The sequence below is a fragment of the Nematolebias whitei genome, chromosome 23, assembly GCF_014905685.2.
Source record: "Nematolebias whitei isolate Nwh7 chromosome 23, NemWhi1, whole genome shotgun sequence".
NCBI lineage: Eukaryota > Metazoa > Chordata > Actinopteri > Cyprinodontiformes > Rivulidae > Nematolebias > Nematolebias whitei.
The window spans coordinates 3089227-3114134 of NC_056520.1; the positions used below are offsets into that span (position 1 = coordinate 3089227).

The following is a 24908-nucleotide window of genomic DNA, read 5'->3' on the forward strand; positions in this document are numbered from 1 at the left end:
AGCAACATGAAACAGATCAGCAGCAACATGAAACAGATCAGCAGCAACATTGAAACAGATCAGCAGCAACATGAAACAGATCAGCAGCAACATGGTGTGATTTTTTTCACAGTGATTATTCTGGTTAGAGATTCATGAGTCTAACAGCCTCAGGGTAGAAGCTGTTCCTCAGCGGGCCACCGGCTTTCTTCATGCATCCACTGTGGTAATGAGAGATGAACATCTTCCTTCTGATGAGAGGACCACAAAACTGTGCCAACTAAGTTTGTTTAGATAATTTAATTCATGAATCTGAGATAAATTTACCTAAATTTTAACATTAAGAGCTAGACCTTAGTCCAAGTTGAATCAAAACCCCTTCTCAAAGTCCTCAGATTTATGCCATTTACTTTCCAAAATAATATTAATGGGTCATATTCATATTCAACATTTGCCATAATGTTCATGTCATCATTCAAACTGAAAATAAACATTACAGAATTGTATTTAAATTACGGATTCTTCGTGTTTTCTTCAAGGGACAGAAATTAAGTTCGTTACAAGAACTCATATGTTTGAGGTGAGGCCGGTCCAGAGTAAAACCTGTTAAAGGGTACGGGTTTGAACGGACCAGAAGTCCAGTATCCTGTACACGTATTCCCCTACATCCTCTATTGGCCAACCCTATTGAAAGATTATTGAAAGACTATTAAGTACAGTGGGACAGATTCTCTCTCCCAAAAGAACCAGACTGGACTCAAAAAACTTTGAAAACCAACTTCTTCTGAACTTGAACAAGAAATTCTTGCTGCAACATTAAAATGTGCCAGTTCATGATGTTAGGAGACGAGAGATGTCTCCAAATGGTTCGACACTCGGGTCCAAGTTTTGAAAATAGCGTCAGGAAGTTAAAATATTGTTCACTATTGACCCATTACAAGGTTTAGACAGTGTTTTAACTAGAGTTGATGACAAACTGGAGTTGAAATGATCAGAGTTTATTCATTTGTTGTGTCTAATGCTCATTTTTTCAGACAGACAACTTTTACTAAAATGTTTTTACTGCTGTTAAAATTACAATGATTTTCCTTTGCGTTGAATAAAAACTTTTTAAAGTATAATCGTTCCTGTTTCTTATTTTGATAAATGGCATGTAACTCTGCAGGTCATCCCTGAAATTTTGACACAGAATCACAAGTCCAGGTGTGCACGGTGTCACAGAGTGAACCCAATAAAAACATGTATTATCTGCAGCATCGTTCATTAAAATGACTCAACACTATTAATGTTTTACAGAAAATATACATTCAGTAGGCACTTAATGATACTGTAGACCATTGTTAGGTAATACATTCAACAAGTACTTCTACTTTTACTAGAGTGCATTTTCGTCTGTTTGTTTGTACTTTTACTTAAGTACAGAGTTTGAGGACTTTCTCCACCACTGGTGGGAAGAAACCGGAGTACTCGGAGAAAACCCACGCGCGCATGAAGAGAACATGCAAACTCCTCCCAGAAAGGTCCCGGGCCGGGATTTGAACCGACAACCTTCTCTCTGAGAGCTCTACCAACTGTGCCACCGTTTGAAAGTATAGTTTCCTCAAACGATTGTGGTGGCCAAATAGTAATCTATGGCGGCCAAGGTCTTGTAGATTACTATTACCACTGACTCGGACAAGCAAAAAAAAAAACTACCTCCGTTCTTATACACAAACTCCAACCTTCTTGAATATCTTGCACCAAAAACAATAAGGTTTACTTGCATTCCCTGTTAAAGTTCAGTCCATCTAGAAAACTACAAAAAAGATCAAATCCCTCAGCAACAGGGGACATCGGCGTACCGCTTGTTTTATCTTGCTCGTCCAAAAAGAAGTTCTGTGTGCACAACAGCACTCATACCACATGTGTAGGGATATAACGTGCTAGTACCCATTTTATCATTATTTTCTGGATTTTCTTTAGTGGAACGGAGATACTGTGATGTTCCTCTTGTTCAGGTATCAAATCAAGAGAGTGCAGAACAGATAACAGGGGTGGGGGGAGATAGTGGGAAAAAATGAAGAGGGGATAAAGAGGACGTTTTCTATTCAGCCTAACGTAACAGCTAAATTAAACTGGCTTTAAATCCACGAGTAACGTGAAAAATGAGTGCAAGCTGAGTTAATTACTGCGAGAACACGACGATGGATTTGACGTCCGAGGTTTGATAACAAGGCGACGACGTTCGGGGATAAAGGGGAAAAGATAACCGAGGGGAAGCAATCTTATATTTGAAGCTTAAAAAAAAAAGAAATCCCATTGCTGTTTATCACCGCAGGCACCGTGTTACTATAAAAAAAAAAAAATGTAACCACTAACCACACGCACACCGTGCACAGAGCAACACATGAGGCTTTCTCGGGGCAAAATCCGATTTTTGAACCTCCCTAATCCCCAACTACAATCTGCATCCTGCCATCAGTGAGAGGAAGAGAGGGAGCAAAGGGGGAAGGAAGGGAAGGAGGGAGGCAGGGTGAAAAGAGGATTCCTGTCCTGGGATCCTCAGCGAAGCTCCACCCAGTCAACACCCACGCACACACTCAAATCACGATTTCTAATTGTTGATGAGTACACACTGCGGTGGAGGACGCTCGCTGCTCATGGTGGCATGGAGGGGGGGTAGCTTCCAGGGTAGTCCCTAAAGTTTTTGCTTGTGCTTATTTCATTAGTCGGGACATTTTTTGGGACGATTTCTGGGAATAATGGTCAACCAAAGAAAACTGTACCGCAGGAATCGGTTGACAGCTGGTTGAACCTTAGGTTTATTCATTTACCGCCACCTCGATGCCTCGATCGGGACACCCTCGGGATCACCACCTGGGTCCTCTGAAGCCCTCCTGACTGCACCATGTCCTGGATCCTAAGCAACCCGTGGACCACCGTTGCGAACTTTCAGGCGCATCCAGGTTCCGCTGACCTGGGACACCTTCATTCTGGATGCGTGGACTCCTACAGGACCAGGGGCCAAGGTTTGAGGAGGAACATGTTCCACTGGTGGATCTTACTGCTTTTTCACAACGTCCGAGGAGAACTTCCGTTTATATCAGGGAACAATGCTGCCATGCTGGTCAACTGGTGAGTCAAAACCAGGTCAACTGTCACCTCCGTTCCGAGTTACAAAGTTATTTAAGGGTAGATATTGCTATCTAAAGCAGATTAAACCATGTCCTTAAAGGTGTTGGCTATTTAAGGTAAAACTCATTGACTTATCTCCACTTTCATGTCCTCAAATAGATGTTTTGTCTAAAAATAGATGTGGCCAATGCAACTACACCAAGCTCAAACACCTCTATGCCATTTGTTGTCCCTTAGCACATACTAGGGCTTTGGAGATTTTAAAGTTAACGACAGTTTCAGGTTAAATAAAACAGTTCATGAAAGTTTCCTATTTGACAAATGAATGTTCAGAAGCCTTGAAAGACCTTCCTCTAGAAAGTCTTTAGGTGTCAGAGGTGATGTTGGTCAAGTTTGGTCCAAGAAAAGTGGCAAATTGAGGCCGTGCAACTTGGAACCAGGATGGGATTTTTGAGAGTTAGACCACAAGAAAGTCCAGAGTTCGTTGGATTTCTTTCAGTCAAACAGTATGAACAATGAGCTTCTGTCATCACTGAACTTCACCAACAACTGTACTTCACTCAGAGCATGGCAGCACGAGCAGATCAAGGTCTGACAGGTGGGAAAAAGTTGCACTTGCTCTGTAAACGTCATTAACCAAATCTACACAAAGTGAATTAGCCTACTGAACCGAATGTAACACGTGAGCTCAAACGTATCAGCGGCGTCTCACTGCTGATTTGGATGGTTCCCCAGGCAGAGGCTTTAACTGGTGCGAATCAGGATCTCATTTCCAGATGTTGCGCGACATTTCGTCGTCGCGACAGCAGGCGGTGGTTCAATAACTAGAACTATCGGGCAAAGTCAACTGAAAAAGCGAATACAGGAGCACTGAAACCACCAAGACACCAACAACAAAGTGAAGGTATAACCCTAGTTACAAAAAACAAAATGATGGATGATTGCTACTGGCAATAGTCTAGTTTCTTTAGTAAAACTGTCCAAATTTGGAAAAATGTTTTAAAGCTGGACAGAAGAAATAGGCAAATTTTCAGCTGCAGTGTCACTGAATTTTGAAGCGAGCAGCAACATTTTAAACAACCAAATTTTGAGTGCGCTACTTGAAAATTTGGATTTTGGACATTGAACGTTATTTAGCCTCCCACATCATATGTCCGCCCACCTTGGCAGCGTTTACATTTTATTCTACTGGAGTTGTGTACACTTTTAAAATGAAGAAAGGCAGATTTTTGCAAGTAATTGTATTTTGATGGCGTAATTTTTTAGACTCGGGCATTCTGGATGCAGTCTTGAATGTTTTTTTTGTAACAGGACAGCTCATGTAAGTGTCAAAATACAGATTACCAGTTTAGGATTAACAAAAAACTCAACTGAGGAGAGTTTGAGACTGGTTCCAGATACCCAAGAGAAAACTGAGAAGGGTTCTTGGAAGGTTTGAGACACCGCAACAGAAATGTAGGTAGGTTGATATAGATTTGAAATTGCCGCAATAAAATTGAGAGGGGTTTCAGACTAATTTGAGACACTCCCAACAGAAGTAAAAACAGTTTCTAGATGTCTGGATCAACCCTGAAGCTATTTTGAGAATAAATTATCCAAGAAGTCTTTTAAACGGGATCTAAACTCAAGTGACGAGACAGGCCCTTTTGACTCACGTGAAGAAACTGTGAACTTTTCGAGACCTTTTTGAAGACTTCTTCACAACGCAGTTTGCCAACAGTTGTAGGTCAGTGAGAAACTGGCTTTATACTGGGTTTTATACAGCTCTCACGCCACCAGAGGAAGACTGCAACCACAATACCCTATTTACGATACAGAACGTTAGTCAATTCCAAGGTATTTTGTTTTATTCATGGAGTTTTTGGTTGGTATTTTAAAACAACTAGTTTTATGATTGTCAAATCCTTTTAGGAATACTTTGTGGAGACAAACCTGGGTATGGATCAGGTTTCGCTACCTACTGCTGATGGCCGTACCAACAGCAACCATTGCAATGCAACCGTTGTCCAAAATAAATCTGTACTCCGGATGTGAATAAAACATTAACGTTTCAGAACTGTTTCAAAAGCAACCTGGTCAGCAAACTAGTCTCAAACCAATCAGCAGTATGGGTGGTTTATCAGCCAGCTGTACTCCTTTAATCAGTGAACTTTGCACCCTTTCAGCTACGGTGTCCAAACAAAAAAATCCCAAGGGAAATCCAGGCTTTTAATACCAACTCTAGAAACTAAGGGGAAGTCTACAGTTCCGCTTTACATAAGAGTATTAAACAGATGCCTTTCAATCCCCCACTCCACCCCCACCCCCAATCCATCTCACTTGTCAGAGCAAGTCTGTCCAATCCCAACACACAAATGTTCTTTGACCAAACCTGCGTCCATGCCCAGGTTTTTCCTTTATAGCAAACCTAAAAGTGGCATGCTTTCAGACATCATGTCTCTCCTCAACCCTAACCTGACTCCTCACCTGGAGTCAAACTTCAGATGACCTCATTTTGCGTGTTTTCGTACGCCAACCTTTTTGCATTCACAAAGAGAAATTTACGAGGACAGATGCACTCAGCGACAGCCACCCAACCAGTCCCTCGCTGATCTGTGATGTCATCTTCTTATGGGAATACTGATGGGTGGTTGGATGATGGCAGTGGTGGTGGGGGTTGCGGATTAACCCGAGGTCTCTCTATTTCTGTGTGTGTGTGGCTGTCGCAGAGATAAGTGTTGTCGGACGGGGCTGTCCGGGCCTGTAGACAGCTGGTTGTGTGACGAATAGGCCACTCTTGTCCACCCAGCATCTCTTGCACGACCATCACGCCGCACAACCTTTTTTTCTTTTTTAATCTAGATTTTGTTACATCACGTTACTTGGCTTTACGCTTATCATCCATCACATCCTGAATAAATGATCTGACCAAGAAAGCCATTATGTAAAGTGAGGATTTTTTTTATCGCCCAACACCAAATGGGAATAGATAAGAGTATATGTGTCTGCAAAATGGCTCACCAACCACTGTACTGATGTTAATGGAGCTGTCAAACAGTAATCAGTGGATATACCGCATCACTACAACTGAGTCGCTTCTATTCGTAATGGCTGCTACAAAAACAAACTTTAAAACTATTAAAATAGCTGATTTTGGGTGTGGTAGAAGCTGGAATGATTTACCTTTATCAAGCTTTTTCCCATGTAAACACATGCATTGACCAAAAGTTACATTGAAAAAGTTATAGAAAAAGACCAAAACTACCCATTCTCTCATACCTTCTTGTACTTTTTTTTGTTGCCTTTATAGATATAATCACTTCCAGTTTTAGGCAGCTTCTCCAATGGATTTGTTAATTTAAATTAATTTTCAACAAATTATCACCCGGGTTACAAATAGAACGAGGAAAAAAAAAGGTGCAAATTAACCAAGAAAGAGTTGTGAAGAACTTCATTAGAAGGATCGTGTGTCGAGGTAAACAGGGCTGGAAAAAGCCGAAGGACCAAACCCAGAAGAGGAATGTCTCAAAAAGATTTTTTTTAAAGATGTAAATTCGTTGGAGCTTTTTGGTGTAAAAAGTGGAGCGCAAATAAAAAGTCGGCTCTGAGGTTCTGGGAGATGTTTGGTTTCTCCAACCTAAACAAGCGGTACGTCCATGTCCCCCATCGCTGAAGACGTGAATAGTGAATGTTTGTAGTTTACAGGGTGTTTTTCTGGACTGGAATTGCACTGGAAAAAGTTTTTGGTGCAAGGAGAGTAGATGTTACCTTGTGGGCAGTTTCCCAGATTGTTCAAGGCGACGCAGAGTGACGGATCTTGGTGAGCGAAGGGAGCAATTTGAACCTCCATTCACCATCCGCCAATGGTGGAGTCAGGGGGTGGTCAATGGTAGCATTGGCCACCATCAATTAATCTTGGACCACCCCAATCATTTGAGTAAACTATCATTTTAAGCAATATGAAACTTGAAAGCATAGTTTCCTCAAATGTCTGGGGTGGCCAGTTTACATATATATATATATATATGGTGATGGTGGCCATCTTGGATTTTGACATGGCAATCCATTTTCAAACGGAAACTTTCTTACGCTTAGATGTAGCCATACACCAAAATGGAAGTTGGTACATCACTTGTTTTTCTAATGCAACATTCACAAAAGAAAGGACGGACAGACGGTATTTCCAATTCCCCCTTTTCACGCCGGGACGGGACACAAAAGTCGTTGTGGAGTACAATGCACCTTTGAACTCATTCGAGAGCTTTTTGCTATTAAAAAAAAGTCTTAAGACGATCATTCAGGTTGTTTGAAATGAGATACCTGTTCTAATCAGTTTGACGAGCTAAATGCTAGCCGGAGCGGCACCAAGATCAAAGCGGATTCTTGTCGTCTTAAAACAGCTTCAAAGATTTGTTTAGCAGTTCATGCTATTATTTTATAAACCTTTTTAGCATTGTCAGCTTTCTTAAAGGTATTTACATACAAGTCTTTGGTTATTGGCAAATATAATAACGGTAGCAGCTAGCTGTAGCAGCCTGGTTGCACGTCCTGCTAGTTTGACCTTGGCTTTACTATGACTAGCTGTTAGCGCATTTGGACCAGACCAATGAGATATTTACAACAGGTAAGATTTTAATTGCTCATAGCTTTTCCACAGAACCCCAATTCTAAAGACTTGAATTTTCACTTTTATTGGTCTGAGCCTTCTTTGACCTAAATCGTATTTAGTTTTGTTTTTTTTATCCGCACAGATCCTGTAACCCCTGCAAACAAACACCTTACCATCATCGGCAAAGTTCAGAGACGTTCTAAACTCAAGTTGGTGTTCGTGAATGCTCTTTACGATACGACTATCGTTTTGGACCTTTACAAACCAGAGTCACACACAACGTTTCAACCAGGATTTGTTCTCTCCAGCTCGATGTCAAAGAGGATTTGGTGACATTTATAATAAGTTTGGTTAAAAAAAAAAGATAAAAGCTGCTAATATTTTTGTGCACCTCTTATTGTCGACAAACACCAAACCTATATTACCTGCATGTTTTACTCGTTTCTCTGCACCAACACACCTGATTCAAGGGTTCGCCTCTTTGTGTTCTGTTAAAACCTCATTAATTCAGATCAGGTGTGTTGGAGCAGAGAAACATCTAAAACATGCAGGAGACTGGCCCTTGTGGACCAGGACTGGACACCCCTGAACTAAGGCAAGGTAATTTATCCCAAGACTTATCTTTTTTTTAACAGCACTAAATGACACAAGCTACAAAGAAAACTATTATTTCAACTGAAGTCACAGGTGTGTTTTTAACAATTTATGACCAAAGGTGGGTGTCTGCAACTGTTTGCACTAAAATTACTTTTGTTTTTTTTTTCCCCACAAAGGTTTGTTGCTGATATTTGACCTCATTTCTGATGGAAGATTAGTGGAGCTTTTATCCAACGTAAATGCCTTTTGACATAAATAACCCAGCAGACACTAAATGAGGAAACACTGTGGAAGAAGCATCAGAGCTTGACGTGAGCGTTGTAGCATTTTGTTTTCACATAAAGACCAACAATAAAACATACGGGATAATGAAACAGGTCATTGTTTCTATGAAATGATGTCCCAAACTCGGAGAAAACATAGAGGTTCATGTGTCCATTAGTTGATACAAATTACAACCTCTGTAATTTTCTTCCATCAAGTATTTATTACTGCACCATGAACACCATAACTAATTTAACTCCAAAGTATAAATAGTGGCTAAAATACAAATATGGAGGATCCATTTGGAGAATATTATACAAATAACTAAGAAAACCATGAAAGTGGGACACTATCATCAGAATATAGGTGCTATGACGTTTGTCGATAGCTTCTAGCTATCTCGGATTCAGGAGGAGCAGTGCGGTTTTCGTCCTGGTCGTGGAACACTGGACCAGCTCTACACCCTGAGCAGGGTCCTGGAGGGTGCGTGAGAGTTTGCTTTGTGTAGTGCTTTGTGGACTTGGAGAAGGCGTTCTACCGAGTCCCTCGGGGAGCCCTGTGGGGGGTACTCTGGGAGTATGGGGTACCCGGCCCTTTGATACGGGCTGTTAGGTCCCTGTACAACTTGTGTCGGAGCTAGGTCTGCATGCCGGCAGTAGGTCGGACTCATCCCAGTGAGAGTTGGACTCTGCCAAGGTTGCCCGTTGTCACTGATTCTGTTCATAACTTTTATGGACAGAATTTCTAGGTGCAGCCGAGGTGTTGAGGGGATCCGTTTTGGTGGCCTTAGGATCACTTCTCTGCTTTTTGCAGATGATGTGGTCCTATTGGCTTCATCACGTCGTGATCTACAGCTTTCGCTGGAGCTGTTCGCAGCCGAGTGTGATGCGGCCGGGATGAGGATCAGTTCCTCCAAATCCGAGGCCATGGTCTTGAGCTGGAAAAGGGTAGAGTGCCCTCCTCGGGTTAGAGAGGAGGTCCTGCCCCAAGTGGAGGAGTTCAAGTATCTCGGGGTCTTGTTCGCCAATGAGGGGAAAATGGAGCATGAGATCGATAGGCGGATAGGTGCAGCGTCTGCAGTGAAGTGGGCGTTGTACCGGTCTGTCGTGGTGAAGAGAGAGCTGAGTCAAAAGGCGAAGCTCTCAATTTACCAATCGATCTACGTTCCTACCCTCATCTATGGTCACGAGCTTTGGGTTGTGACCAAAAGAACGAGATCTCGGATACAAGTGGTCGAAATGAGTTTTCTCCGCAGGGTGTCTGGGCTCTCCCTTAGAGACAGGGTGAGAAGCTCGATCATCCGGGAGGGACTCAGAGTAGAGCCGCTGCTTCTCCACGTCGAGACGAGCCAGTTGAGGTGGCTCGGGCATCTGTTTAGGATGTCTCCTGGACGCCTCCCTGGTGAGGTGTTCCGGACACGTCCCACCGGGAGGAGACCCAGAGGAAGACCCAGGACACGCTGGAGGGACTATGTTTCTCAGCTGGCCTGGGAACGCCTCGGGATTCCCCCAGTGGAGCTGGACCAAGTGGCTGGGGAGAGGGAAGTCTGGGCCTCCCTACTTAAGCTGCTACCCCCACGACCCGACCCCGGATAAGCGAAAGAGAATGGATGGATGTTTGTCGTTAGCAACTTTTAGTATTTAATTACAAATATTACATGATGATTTGAGATGAAAAACATAAAAACATAAAATCTCTCAAATTAGCTTTTGTTTATTAGTCACATTTCTGCTATTTTTGTTTAACTTTTAGCTAGCCTTTTGATACTTTAGCATATAGCCATCATTTTGCTACCTTTACCATTTAGCTAACCTTTTGCTACTTTTGCCTACAGTTGGAATTCTGATTACCTTGTAGCTGTATTTTTTCTACAATTAGCTAACTTCTGTTTTAGTTTAGTTTTTCTACTGTTTTGCAACTTTTAGCATGTAGCAACCATTTTGCTACTTTTACATTCTAGCTAGCCTTTGTCTTTTGCTACTTTAGTCTATAGCTACTGTTTCATTATAATTATCTTTTAGCAAGCATTTCTACATCTTGGTAGAATTACTGAGCATGGACTTTGGTACTTCTTGTAGCTTTTTGTTACTTCTAGGGTCTAGTCACCATTCTGTTACTTCTAACCTTCTAGCTAACCTTTTATACTTCTAATTAGCCAATTACTACTTGTTTTTAACTACCATTCTGCTACTTTAAACTTTTAGCAATTTTTTTTTGCTACTTCAGTTAGCTACTGATTTGCAACCTTCTAGCTATTTTTTTTATTACTTTTTTGCTATGTTTTATTTATCTTTAACATTTAGCCACCATTTTACAACTTGGTGCTATTTTCCGGAAACACAACATCTCATAAATCTAATGTTTCCTTTGTTGAAAACGTTTTTTACCGGCACAAAAATCTTTATAATGTCTAGTTTATTATATTCTGATGTCTTTGATCAGTGTTGATGTAACAAGGATAACAAAATGTAGCATCATTTCATTAGAAATATTTTAGACACGACCTTCAGTGAAATGTATGGTTACGTTGTATTAACGCCAGTCTCCCTTAAGAAGCATCAAAATAAATGACACTGACTCTGGGATTAAGCCAGATTTGGTCAAAATGGATTGAGCACATTTTCAGGTTCCTAGATCGTCCTGATATTTTGAGGGGTTTGTCTTGCAAACCAGGATAACCCATGGAAAACTGCTCTGAATCCTGTTTATAACATACTGTAATGAGGGCGTATTGATACCATTAGAAAGGAAAAATCTAAAACCATATTTGCATATCAGGATGTCTTAGCTTATGTTGAAAACGGCTTCACTCGCATGCAAGGAAAGTAGCAAAAAGTTAAGAATTTCCTGCTCAAAGTCATCGTTATTTGTTGCCACTGCTCAGAAAAGTGCTTCGAAACATTCTTTAGGATTACATTTTGGACATTTTACTCAAGGTACCAATAGATAAGGTATTAATTCATCATATTTTGGCAAAATGCAATCATAGCCAGTTTTTCTATAAACGCACTATAGCTACCTATACCTCATTAAAGCCCCATGTGATTTCATCTTCGGTTCCATGTGACAGGGAACACATTTGCCAAAGTCTGTTGCAGGGCAGATAAGTTTATTCCCTATATATGAGTGTATGTTTCTTTTTTTTTTAACGTAAAATCCAAATCTACTAAAGTTTTTGACTTTGAATTAAGCACCAAAGGGTAGGCGAGAGATTTGGACTGAAGTCCCCTATTCATAATGTGAACTCTAACCCCCTGCTGCCCTTAGGTCAAAATGACCAACGAGTCAATTTGACTCAATGGCAACATGAAGGTTAAAGTGGAATGAGCAGTTATGGACATGTCCCGCTGCGTTCTGGTTTGATTTTTATCCTGTTCCAGTGGTTGCGTTTATCCACAGACTCTAAGGCGTTCAAGACGATGGACCAGTGGTTGGTTCTTATTGACACGCACCTCTGCTGGTGTGTATGTCCTCAGTGCCAGCCGTTTGTCCGATAAGATGGTACTGGTTGAGCCTGGAGCCGTCTTCTGCCACCACCACGGACTTGGCAGCCCCCTGAGTCCAAGTGTAAACCACCTCCGACACGGGATAGGCATCTGAAACAGAAAGAGGCCGTCAAAACAAGCAGTCATTCAAGAAGACCCCTTTGGGTTTTATTACGATGCAGCTAACACTCATTGACTCCAACTGGTTGGAGCTCTGATGGGACTTCTCTGTCCCTTTTCGATCAAGCAACTAGCTGAAGGCCAAGAAAAGAAATTTGACTGGGTGTCTGTTTGGTCTCCGTGTGTCTATGTGGGTGGATAACTTGGTTTTTTTCCCCATTACCCTCCCGGTTGTGGGTCAGAGGCGAGCTCCCCTGTCAGTAAAAATCTGAATGTGTCAAATTAACCAAGACGTGTTGCATCACAGTTGTGATGAAATCTCCAGACGCCCGAGCGCTGATTATTGCACCAGATATCTCGAGAGGGTGAAAGCATGGGCAGAGGATTTCTGCAGACATGTTTTAGACCTGAAGTAAGAGGTCAGTTTTTGAATTAACACATAAAAGCGAACATTTGAAAAACACACGGGCAGAGAAGCTTTTAGGCAAAACAATTATCTGCTTCGAAATGAGGGTCAGTTTGACGTTCTTAAAAGGCTACAAGCCGGGGCAGAGGGTAACAACATCAAGTTCTTCTTCATCAAATGAATCCTGGAGGTGCCGAATGGACAGTTATGCACATTATTGAGGCTAAATCCAAGGGTAATCATTTGGGACGTTCCATGAAAATTAGCCTTCGTCAAAATCCAGTACATGAACTGGTATGTTACTGGGCTGGATTTTAGTTTGATTAGTCTCCGACTGAGTCCGTCCAGGGTTCAAATCATTCATTTCTGGTTGTCAGATGCTGTGAAAGATGATTCATGAAACTTATCGGGTCTAAGAGGATCCAGCTGGTATGTGTTCACGGCTGCTGTGATTTTAAAGTTTTGTAACTTTTAGACTTTTGAAAATAATTAACTTTACTTACAATTTTTTATGATGCTTCGAAGTGAATTCCTTCAAATAAACAAAAGCATTGTTGAAATTTGTTCACCGTGCTCGCTCTGTCTTTGTCTTCTTTATTAGTTTTGGTTTTTATTTGCGGTTATGCTACTTTTATTCTTTAGCTAGCCATTTGTTACTATTAGTAGGCCTATAGCCACAATTTTGCTACTTTTACATTTTAGTTAGCCTTTTTTATATAACTTTAAGCTACTTTTTTTTTTACCATTGTAGCATATAGTCACCATTTTGCTACTTTTACTTTTAGCTATCATTTTGCCACTTTTACTGTCCAGCTAGCCTTTTTATACTTTTAATGACCTTTGTGCTATTTTTAGTATATAACCAATGTTTTGCTACTTTTATATTTTAGCTACTTTTTTAGCTAGGCTTTTACCATTTTAGCATGTAGCCAGAATTTTGCTACTTTTATCTTTAGCTATCATTTTGCCACTTTTACCATCTAGCTAACCTTTTAATGCTTTTAATAAGCTTTGTGCTTTTTTTTTTTGTAAATAACTATTGTTTTGCTATTTTTATAGTTTTGCTAGCCTTGTTTTCTTTTAGCTAGCCTCTTGCCATTTTTGCATGTAGCCTCCATTTTGCTACTTATACCTTGTCACTAGCCTCTTTATACTATTAGCTCATCTTTTGCTACTTTAGATTTTAGCTACCATTTTGCTACTTTAAACTTCTAGCTAGCATTTTACCTTTTAGCTAGCTTATTTTATGTTTAACATGTAGCCAACGGTTTGCTATTTTTACCCTCTAGCTAACCTAATTATAATTTTAGCAAGCCTTTGACTTCTTTTAGCTGTCACGATCATTTTGTTACTTTTACCTTCTAGCTATCATTTTATATTTTAGCAAACCTTTTGCTAGTTTAGCTTTAAGCTACCATTCTGCTACTTTTACCCTTTTATACTCTTTGCTACTTTTAATATATAGCCAGAGTTTTGCTAATTTCATGTTTAAGCTAGCATTTTATGTTTTAGAAACCCAGATGAATATATGATAAATTGCCTTGCCGTATTGTTTTTTCTTATTCGGTAAAACCATTACATGCCAAACTGGCTTGTTAGTGTTTACATACCAAGTATTACTGTATTATAAAAAGCTAGCTTGACATAAAAGTTTTAGAAAACTGGCTATTATATAATAATCTGCCTTGCCATACATTTACAAATCCAGTTTAACTGATACATGATGAATGGGCTTGCCATATGGTGTGGCCAGAGTTTTGCTAATTTTACTTTAAGCTAGCATTTTGCTACTTTTAGCATACAGTCACTGCCAATTTTACCTTCTAGTTAGTTTTTTAAATATACTTTTAGCTAGTCTTTTGCTGTTTAGTGTCTATCCATTGTTCTGCTCACTTCTAACTTTTAGTTAGCATTTTGCTACTTTACCTTCTAACTATCCTCCATTTTTGTTTTTGCTTGCCTTTTACTACCTTCAGCATGTAGCCACTGTTTTGCTTATTTTACCTTCTAGCTAGTCTTTTTTTATACTTTTAGCTTGCATTTTGCCATTTCAGTTTTTAGCTAATGTCCTACTTCTTTTAGGTTTCAGTTTTACAACAGTTATTGCTGTCTGCGTTCTGATCCACTCGTCTTTTTTAGACTTTCCCACCTTTCACCTGCATTCCCGCTCAGGGCTAATTAGGTTGATGGCGGCCTTAGAAGGACCCGGCACCTTCTCACTGTGTAATTGGATTGCACTCAAAAGTGTAATGTGACATAGAGAGCGTGGGTGGGCCTCATCTCACTGCAATCTGGGGATAAGAGCCTCATCCTTTAAGCCCAGGAGACTCCTGAGGTGTGGGCAGATCCGTCTTTAAATATCCACCAGGGATTCACCCCATCTATATTCAGTACGTGTCCTCAAAGGGAGGACACGCAGAGCTGCCCTGTTGAAAAGGCACGACCTGTCCAGTCACTGGCCTCGTTAGCTGTATAGGAAATTATGGCAGGCCCAAGCCATATATAATCAAACCACACATCTCTAATTACATTTTAGACATTGGTTACTGCATCCCTCTGAGTTAAAATGACCTTACTCATCAGAATCAAATTAAATATTCCCAAACATCTGTTTCAGATATCACTTGTGTTCATTGTGGATATTAAGACTGACACGCAAAAAGAGAAAGAAAAAAAAAGTGTTATATGTTGTCATTGTATGTTCCCATACAAAGATTAAATTAGTTCTCTGCATTTAACCCATCACAGCTGGGATACACTATGTAAGCGCTTGCAGAGCAATTCGGGATTGGGTGTCCTGCTCAGAGACACCACGAGATGTGCAATGACTGGGGATTGAAACCAGGACCTTCTGGTCCTGAGTCAGCTGCCCTGCCCCTACACCATCTCGGCTCCTTGTAGTACACGTTCAGTGTTACTATTTTATAATAAATTGCTTTACCATACTGACTTGAAAAATCTAAATAATGTATCAAATAAAAGTTAGACGAAATTTTTGAGCACTTATTGCAGCCAAAAGGAATGCAAATATGGCAAGCCACTTTAACATATTATTGATATACTGAATTTTAAAGCATAAGAAGCTACTTTATTATATGATAATTTGTAAGATTAGCTTCTTGATGTAGGCTTTAAAAGGCAGTATGACTATAATATGATTAATTTAATTTATTTTAATATTTCATTTTTAATTTATTTGGTAATTTGTCTTGCCGTACTGGTGTTAAAATTAATGTCTAACTATGATAAATTGGTTTCACATAAAGGTTAACAAAAACTAATTTACATTGTAAATTGACTAGCCATACAGTTTTTATAAATGTAGTTTAACCATTACATGATAAACTGGTTTGCCATATAGATATATAATGGCTTTTGAAACCAAGCATAATATGTAATAAATTCCCTTGCCATATTTGTTTTACAAATCCAGGCTAACATGATAAACTAGCTTGCCATACTGCTTTTGACAAAACAAGTCTAACTTTAATATAAAACGTTGGCTTGACATATGAGTTTTAGAAACCCAGGCTAATATATGATAAATTGCCTTGCCCTATCAGTTTTTATAAATTCTGGTTAACCATTACACTTCAAACTGGCCTGTTAAAGTAGTGTTGAAATACCAAGTCTAACTATATTAATAAAAACTAGCTTGACAAAAGTTTTAGAAACATGTAATAAATTGCCTTGCTATTGTTACAAAACCAGTTCTACTATTACATGATAAACTGGCTTTCCATATAAGGTTGAAAAAACAAATCGAAATGTGTTATATTAAGTGATTTAACGTAAGGATTTTAGAAACCTTATGAACCTTAAAACTGTTATATGATAAATTGCATTGCCATACATATTTTACAAATCCTGGTTAACCGTTACATGATAATTTGGACTGCCATACTGATGTTGCAAGAAAAGCTTGTCTAACTAATACTGTATATGATAAGTTGACATAACAGAAAGATTTAAAAAATCTAGTACTTCTTTTTCTTCCTCGTCGTCTTCTTCTTCTTCTTTCGGCTTTTTCCTCTTCAGGGGTCGCCACAGCGAGTCCTCCATCTCATTCTATCTTCACTCCAGCTACCTCCATGTCCTCTCTAAACCTCCAAGACATTTCCAAACCTCCACTGGTCATCAGGTCCTACTGCCGTCCTCTTCTTCATTATTTTCAGAGCTTTACGGACTTCACCCTCACTAATTTTTCCCACTTCCTGGTCCACAGTTTCTATGACCTCTACTCTTCTTTCTCTTTCATTCTCTTCATTCATTAGCTCCTCAAAGTACTCCTTCCATCTTCTCATTACACCTTCCTCACTTGTTAGAACATTACCATTCTTATCTTTAACAAACCTAACCTGCTGCACATACTTTCCAGCCTGATCCCTCTGTCTTGCCAATCGGTACAAGTCCTTCTCGCCCTCTTTAGTGTCCAGTCTTCCATGCAACTCATCATACACCTTCTGCTTTGTTTTAGCTACCTCCCTCTTTGCTTGTTTGTTAAAAACAAAGGATAACTGTATCAGAAGCTAGCTTCACATAAAAGGTTTAGAAACCCAGTACATTAAATGATACATTTCTTTGCCATTCCGATTTTACAAATCTGATTAACCATGATTTGCCATACAGTTAAAAAAGGTTAACTGTATCATAAGCTCACGTCACATAAAAATGTTTAGAATCCTAGTATATTAAATGATAAATTACCTTGCCTTAAAAGTTGGGCCAAATCAGTTAAACCATTCCACGATAAACTGGCTTGTCAGACTGATGTAAAAATAAACAAGTCTAACTGTATTAAAATAAGATGGATTGGCATAGCTTTTTTAGAAACAGTCTTTTATATGACAAATAACTTTGCCATATTGACTATTCAAATCAAATACAACCATTACATAATCAACTGACTTACCATACTAGTGTAGAAAAAAGTCAAATTATATCATAACAAAGTGGTTTGACTAAGCCTATTATATGATAAAATGCCATTCTTTATATTACAAATCCAGGTCAACTATTACATGACAAATGTTCTTGCCGTACAGTTGAAAAGCCAACTGTTTCATAAGCCAGCTTCACATAAAAATTTTGGAAATCCAGTATATTATATGATAATTTGCCTTGCCATACATTTAAATAGCAAGCTGAACATGATGGACAGTATGATGAACATGATATTACGTGATAAATGGGCTTGCCCAAAAGCCTGCAGTAAAATACTTTTGGGGGGAATTTTAATGGCTGTTGTAAAGGAAGGATCATAAATATTGATAAAGAAATAAACTTTGTATATAAATTTGCCTTCCAATTTAATTTCAGTCGAATAAATTATAATTTACATTTATTTTATGCAAATGATGTGCAAATAATCAACCTACAAGAACCTTTCTGACCTGAAAAAAGTACTATTTGCACATTTTTGTTGAGTTTCACTAACTTTCCAACTCCCTGTTTCCTAAAAACGAGGATGTATTGATTCCCCCACAAATGAAATTAAATAATTTTTAAAAAGCGTCCTGCCGTGCTTTAAATGTAAATTTAATCTGAGTGACTCTCGCAGCATCAGACTACAAAATGCCATTGTGTAACCGTGATTGAGCTGGGATTAACACGAGGGTGGATATAGACGCTGACGGCGGGGGTTCGGTTTTATTTCACACTCACAGCTGCCGAACTTGAGGGGGCAGGCGTGGGCGTCCATGGGGAAGTCCTCCAGCTGCATGGGGCATTCTGCAGAGATGGTCAACCTGGAACCAAACACATCAAATCTATTGTTTCCCCACTCCCTCATGACTGAGATTAAAGACGGAACTGCTACGACAGATTAATCACAAAAATACAATTCTTTTAATGAATTAGAAGAACATGATGCTGCAGAGCAGAGGAATGATGATGAGGTCAGAGAAAAGCCTCAGATTCTTCTGTTTTGGAGACTCTGTTGCCACCTAGTGAACAAAACATTCGCCTGCTCTTCATCTCCCAAAGCCTCCTCCTCCTCCTCCATGATGATTATTAACCACATGGTGTAGAGTCTGCAGTGGAAACCAGTTTAACTCAAACTCCCATCATTACGGCATAAAACTCCACGTTAGTTACAGATCGTCTTGCACTATAAATGCTTATTACTGAAGAACTTGCTGAAAAACAGCTGAAATGTAACTGACATGGAAGAACAAGCCTAAGTCAGCAGAAAGAACAAAGGTTTAAATTAGCAGAAATGAGCATAAAATTAGGAAATTGGCTAAAAAAGAGTGAATTTAGCAAAAAATAGCTGAAAAGTAGCCAAAATGTCTGAAAGAAGCTTAAGCTACCAGAAGGAAGTGGAAGGAGCTAACAAAATGTGGAATTAGCTGCAAAAGCTAAATTTAGCTCATAAATAGTTAAATAGAAGCTGAAACACAAAAAAGCAGAAAAAAGGCTGAAATTACCATAAAGACGTTAATTAGGTTGAAAACAGCTAAAATTAGTTAAGAAATGCTAGAAAGGTAGCTGAAAATGTAGAAAAAGCTTAAATTAGTAGAAGAAAGTAAAAATAGTCCGTGTGCCCAATTAAACTGAAAGAAGCAGAAATTAGCACAAAAAAGTGGAAATTATTAAAATTTAAAAAAGCTGAAATTAGCCACAAAAAAACAGCTGAAATGTAGCTAAAAAAAAGCAGAAAGAAGCTTAAATTAGCAGAAGGAGGTGGAGAGAGCACATATTTTCTGAATTTGGCTTGTTTTTTCCCAAGTGCAAAAAAAGTGGAATTAGCTGAAAAAGCTATAAAAAAAAACACATTAAAACAGCTAAATAGTAGCTGAAATAGCAGTAAAAGTTTAAACTTGCATAAATAAGCTGAAAGAAGCATAACAAGGTGAAATTAGTTGAAAGAAGTTAGAAGAAGCACAAAAATGTTGTAGTTAGCAGAAAGAATCCAAGGAGCATAAAACAGCTGAAGTTAGCTGAAAAAAGTTTAAATTTGCAAAAGGAAGCTGAACAAAATGTGAAAGGAGCAGCGAAAGGTTGTAAACAGATTTAAAGATTGAAGGATGTAAAATGAGCTCAATTCATTTTCTATGAGGAAAAAAAGTCAGAAAAGGCTAAATATTTCAACAAGCTAAAGTTGCACCAATACCAAAAGTCACAGCAGGATTGTCCTGAAAGAGCCGAACGTTTTGATTGACGGTTTGTTGAAATAGCACAAAAACTGCAGAACCAGAAAGATGCTGAATAACGCACAGAGCAAAAATGGATCACAACAGAGGGAATGCATAAACGTTCATAAAGTTGAGCCGGTGTCGCCTGATGACACGAAATCCACCGGGACTTGTTTGGCTTTGCTCTGATACCTGCTGCAGGTACGAGTTCTCCAATTAAACCAATAAGCCGAACGAAGCAAAGTGTGGCGAAAGGAAAGTCGACTCTTCAGCGAGGAGTCCTGGGATGACTGAATGAGAACACGGCTGTCGGCCATTTTAACACGTTCTAATTAACCGTGTAGCTATGCTTCGTTATCATCAGCTGAAGGAGGGCAGGAGCCTAAATCAGCTGCTTTAGTGTGTAAAGTTATCTATTGTGTGACTTGCAGAACACAAGATGAATCAATACGACATCATTCTGAGGTGAATATCAATGTGGACCAGACAAACTGTAGTTTTCCTGTGAAAATGCAGCTTGAATGCTTATTGCCGAAGAACATCTGAAAAACTGCTTAAATTAGCTAAAAACATGCTGAAATGTAGCTGAAATGGAAGAACAAGCGTAAATCAGCAAGAGAAAGCAGAAAGAACACAGAAGTTGAAATGAGTGCAAAAACTGTGCAATTAATTGAAAACGTTAATATCAGCTTAAAACAGCTAAATAGTAGCTGAAATAACTGAAATTAGCATAAACAGGCTGAAAGGAGCATAACAAGTTGAAATTAGCTGAAATAACTGAATTAGTTCAGCTTATTTATGCGTTTCAGCTATTTTTGCTACTATTTAGCTCTTTTTATCCTAATTTTAGCTTTTTCAGCTAATTCCACATTTTTTCCACTCAAACCTTTTTCAGTCTAATTCAGCAAAAATGTGCTCTAGCCACTTCCTTCATGTAATTTAAGCTTCTTTCGGCTTTTTTTAAGCTACCTTTCAACTGTTTTTGCTGATTTCATCTTTTTTCAGACAATTTCCATTTTCTTGTGCTCATTTCTGCTTGTTTCAGCCTAAATGAGCAAAATTGTGCTCTCTCCACTTCCTTCTACTAATTTAGGCTTTTTCTACCTTTTCATTTCCCTTCTTAAGCATTTATGTAGCTAACTTCAGCTGTTTTCAGATAAATTCAAGTTTTCCGAGGTAATTTCTGCTACTGTCAGCCTAATTAACTTCTTTCAGATAATTTCAGCTTGTCACGCTCCTTGCAGGTTATTTTTGATAGTTTCAGACTTTTCTGCTGTTTCTGCTGTTTTGTGCTAAATTGAGCTTTTCAGCTAATTCCACATTTTTCAGCTCATTTCAGCTCCTTCCACTTCCTTCTGGTTGTTTAAGATTCTTTCTGCCTTTTCAGCTATTCTTTTGTTGTTACTAATTTCAGCTTTTTTTTTTTTTAAACTTAACTAATTTCCTTATTTTTGTGCTCATTTCTGCTTATTTAAATCTAATTCAGCAAAAACATGGTCTTTCTGCTTTCTTCTGCTGACTTAGGCTTGCTCTCCTATTTCAGCTACATTTCAGCATGATTTTAGCTAATTTCAGCTGTTTTTAACAAGTTATTAAGTAATAAGCATTCACAATGCATTTTCACAGGAAATACACTTTCTCTTGTTGCTGAATTATTTCTGCTGAATGCTGCTGAAAAGGTTTAAAAATGTTAATGTGAGCTGAATGTGATTGGGGTGGTCAGTCTATGGTGACCAAAGCCACCATTGGCCACCCTCTGGCTCCGCCGCGGACAAGCAAATAAAGAACTAAAATAAAACCCTACCTCTTTTCAAACACTAAAACAGTCACTATTCAAATCCCTCAGTGACGGGCGACATCGGCTTGTGTTAGTACATTTATTTACCTCTTTTTAACCAGTTTAAGGATACATTAAGTATGTGGGTCTCTGCCTGTGTAAGGGAACAAAGGAACGGCCAAGAACACTGTTAGATCCACAGAAGGCGCTCTGACGATTTTTGAGAACATTCAAGGACTTTAAGTGCGCCTTATAGTCTGAAAAATACGGTAAGTTGAGCTCGGAGCTGAAAAGGCTCAGATTCCATCTTTGTCTTCACACCAACAGGCTTGTTTTTAAAAAAGAGCCGTTGAAAGTGTTAAATAAGAAGTGTTACGTGGGGAGCGGTCTTTATTTATGATGCCGTGGGTGTGATGGTACGTACAAATGATCAGACATCGCCACGAGTCGGGGAAAAATAGAAATCCTTCCTCGAAGGGTTGCATATCAACCCCCACCCTGCATGTCGGAGTTCTACGATCGACCACCATGTGTTCGCACATCGGCTCCTCCAAACCTACTTCCTGTCACTAAAATCAATAATCCGTGGGCAACCGTCACGATAAAATTAAACTTTTGTTCCCAGTTCATGTTTTTACGAACTGTCGACGTTTTGTTTGGTATAGAAAAATTAAAATACCTAAACTAAAATGGCATTCATGCCCATGATGAATGGAGATACGTACCCTTGGGTTTCCATACAACTACACACTCACAAGCACAGCTTTTTACCGGTCACAGTAAGTCTTGAGGTTAAAGGTCAGCGTTGCTACGTCTGGTTTAAGCAGAGAACATGCTTTACATCCACAGAATGTGTTCATGTGGCCATAGTAATTTTCATCCTGGTGGGAGACTCTCGACTGTGATACTCGTCGCTCTACAGCTACAGTAGTTAAACCCCGAGGATAGGCACAGAATCAGACCTTAAACGGTCCCACAGAGACCACAAGATGACAACTAAATGTCTCACTATCGGACGACAGCTAAAGGGCAAGACACCTGGGAATTATTGTCATTATGTAAATTTAATTCACAATTTAAAATCTACTTTTATTTTATAAGAACTCATTGGTGGACCGGACTGAGCTCCCGGAACCCGGGCCACCTATTGGATAGCCCTGTTTCATGCCAATTTTTCACTTCAACTATTTAATTGGCTTTAGAAACATAAAAAGGGAAGGCTTTGCTACATGTATGTGCTACATGCTTGCCCCTTCTGTAATGTGGATGATTCAAACATGCATGCAGTTCAGCAGTTTGGTCACCAGGTGCTGCTGTTGTCCCACAGCAGGAGGCAGGTTTCAGTCAGTTTGTGGGATGCTCTCTGCTGCTTGTGTTCTTCATCTACACTTCCTAAACTCCTGTGACTAAAACCACAACATAAAGTCCACTAAAACAAACTGAGTTCTCACTCGTGTTGCTCAGAAACGGATAGTCGGCCCACGTTGTGGCGTACCTCATGGTGTAAAGCAGAGTGCCATCGTCCTTCAGCCTCAGCAGCTTGTTGGGCGTGGTCATGTTATGAGCGATCGACTTTTTGCCGTTAAGGAAGAACGTATCGGGGGTCCAGATATTGCTGGCCAGAAGGTTGTTTAACGGCAGCTTCTCCATCGGCCCCTTGAAGCACAGCCGCTCGTCCTTCCAGCTCTGGCGAAAGAACACGTCAATGGTGTATTCCTGAGATCAGCAACCAGAGAAAAAAGAAACACGAGTTGGGTTTTAGAAATTTTCCCTCAAAGCTTCTTAGAAACGTCGTTGTACAATCCACGGTCTGACCCTGCATAAACTTACACATATGTGAAATGTGGATTTGCCTCAAGTGTCTTTACTCTGTTGGATGGTATTCTTCTGGACTCATGGTCTTACGGTTGAGTCAAGATGGCGTATAAGGCGGCTGTGGCTGAGTGGTTAGAGCAGTCGTCCTCCAATGCAAGAGTTGGGGGTTCTATTCCACCAGCAGTCACATGCTGAAGTATCCCTGGGCATGACTCTGAACCCCTCATTGCCTCCGATGTGCGTCTCATCTTTGTTCGGTTGTATATTATTCTGGATTCAAGGTTTTATTCTATTGGGTGGTATATCGTTATGGATTTAAGGCTTTATTCTGGGATCCACTCGAACTGTCTAAACGACATTAAAGTCTGGTTAAAACTAAATTTTCTGAATTTAAATGAAAACAAAACTGAAGTCATCAGCTTTGGTAAATGTTACATCCTTGACACTCTTGGCCCCTTGGCTTCATGCAGCCACTCCACTGTCAGGAATCTGGGAGTTATTTTTGATAGTGCTTTTAAATTAGACAAACAGACAAACACAGTTGTGAAATCCAGTTTCTTCCAGATAAGACTCGTTGCCAAGGTGAAGTCTTGTCTCCCTTTCAGAGACCTTGAAAAGGTGATTCACGCTTTTATTACCTCTCGTTTGGACGACTGTAATTCATTGTATGTTGGTTTAGACAAATCATCATTGCATCGCTTACAATGTGTCCAGAATGCAGCAGTTCATCTTTTAACAGCAACTAAAAAATATGAACACATAACCCCTGTCCTGGCTTCCTGTCCACTGGCTTCCTGTCAACTGGCTTCCTGTCCACTGGCTTCCTGTCAACTGGCTTCCTGTCCACTGGCTTCCTGTCCACTGGCTTCCTGTCCACTGGTTTCCTGTCCACTTCCGGATTGATTTTAAGATTTTATTGCTTGTTCTTAAAGTCTTAAAAGGTCTAGCCCGTCTTATTTATGTGATCTCATTAACATCTACACTCCAGTAAGAGTACTCCGGTCTACCAACCAGTTCCTCTTAGATGTCCCCAGATCCAAACTGAAGTCCAGAGGTGATCGGGCTTTTGCGGTTGCAGCTCCAAAATTGTGGAACAATTTACCAGAGAATTTAAAGACCGCTCAGACCGTTGAGACTTTTAAATCTTTGCTCAAGACTCATCTGGATTCCTTGGCATTTGATCCACGCAGAGTCTGAGAACAAATTCTGAGCTGATTTTATTGTTGTTGTGTATTTACTGTTAACTTTTTTATGTTTTTGAGTGGCACTAGATGCATTTTTTACTATTTTTATCTGTCAACTATAAAGCACTTTGGTCAGCTTTTCTTGAATTATGTGATAGATAAATAAATTGACATTGACATTATTATTCTGGATTGAATGTCTTATTCTGTTGGATGGTATATTATTCTGGATTCAAGGTATTAATCTGTTGGATGGTATATTATCCTGGATTCAAGGTATTAATCTGTTGGATGGTATATTATTCAGGATTCAAGATGTTAATCTGTTGGATGGTATATTATCCTGGATTCAAGGTATTAATCTGTTGGATGGTATATTATTCAGGATTCAAGATGTTAATCTGTTGGATGGTATATTATCCTGGATTCAAGGTATTAATCTG

At 39.5% G+C, this 24908-nt stretch overlaps 2 protein-coding genes across 2 annotated transcripts in view; one reads left to right on the forward strand and one right to left on the reverse strand.

Moving 5' to 3' along the window:
- Window positions 1-24908, reverse strand: part of LOC119428890 (gamma-aminobutyric acid receptor subunit alpha-5) — a 39771-nt gene that overhangs the window by 9064 nt on the left and 5799 nt on the right. Inside the window, exons 5-7 of the mRNA XM_037696585.1 lie at window positions 22962-23182; window positions 18218-18300; window positions 11995-12138 (exon numbers count right to left, since the gene is read on the reverse strand). Of these exons, the coding sequence (XP_037552513.1) occupies window positions 11995-12138; window positions 18218-18300; window positions 22962-23182 (448 nt within the window). The remainder of the gene's footprint in view (window positions 1-11994; window positions 12139-18217; window positions 18301-22961; window positions 23183-24908) is intronic.
- The window catches only part of LOC119428889 (gamma-aminobutyric acid receptor subunit beta-3), a gene marked incomplete in the record, with an annotated part of 92213 nt that continues 70387 nt past the window's right edge, over window positions 3083-24908 (forward strand). Inside the window, 1 exon segment of the mRNA XM_037696584.1 lies at window positions 3083-3093.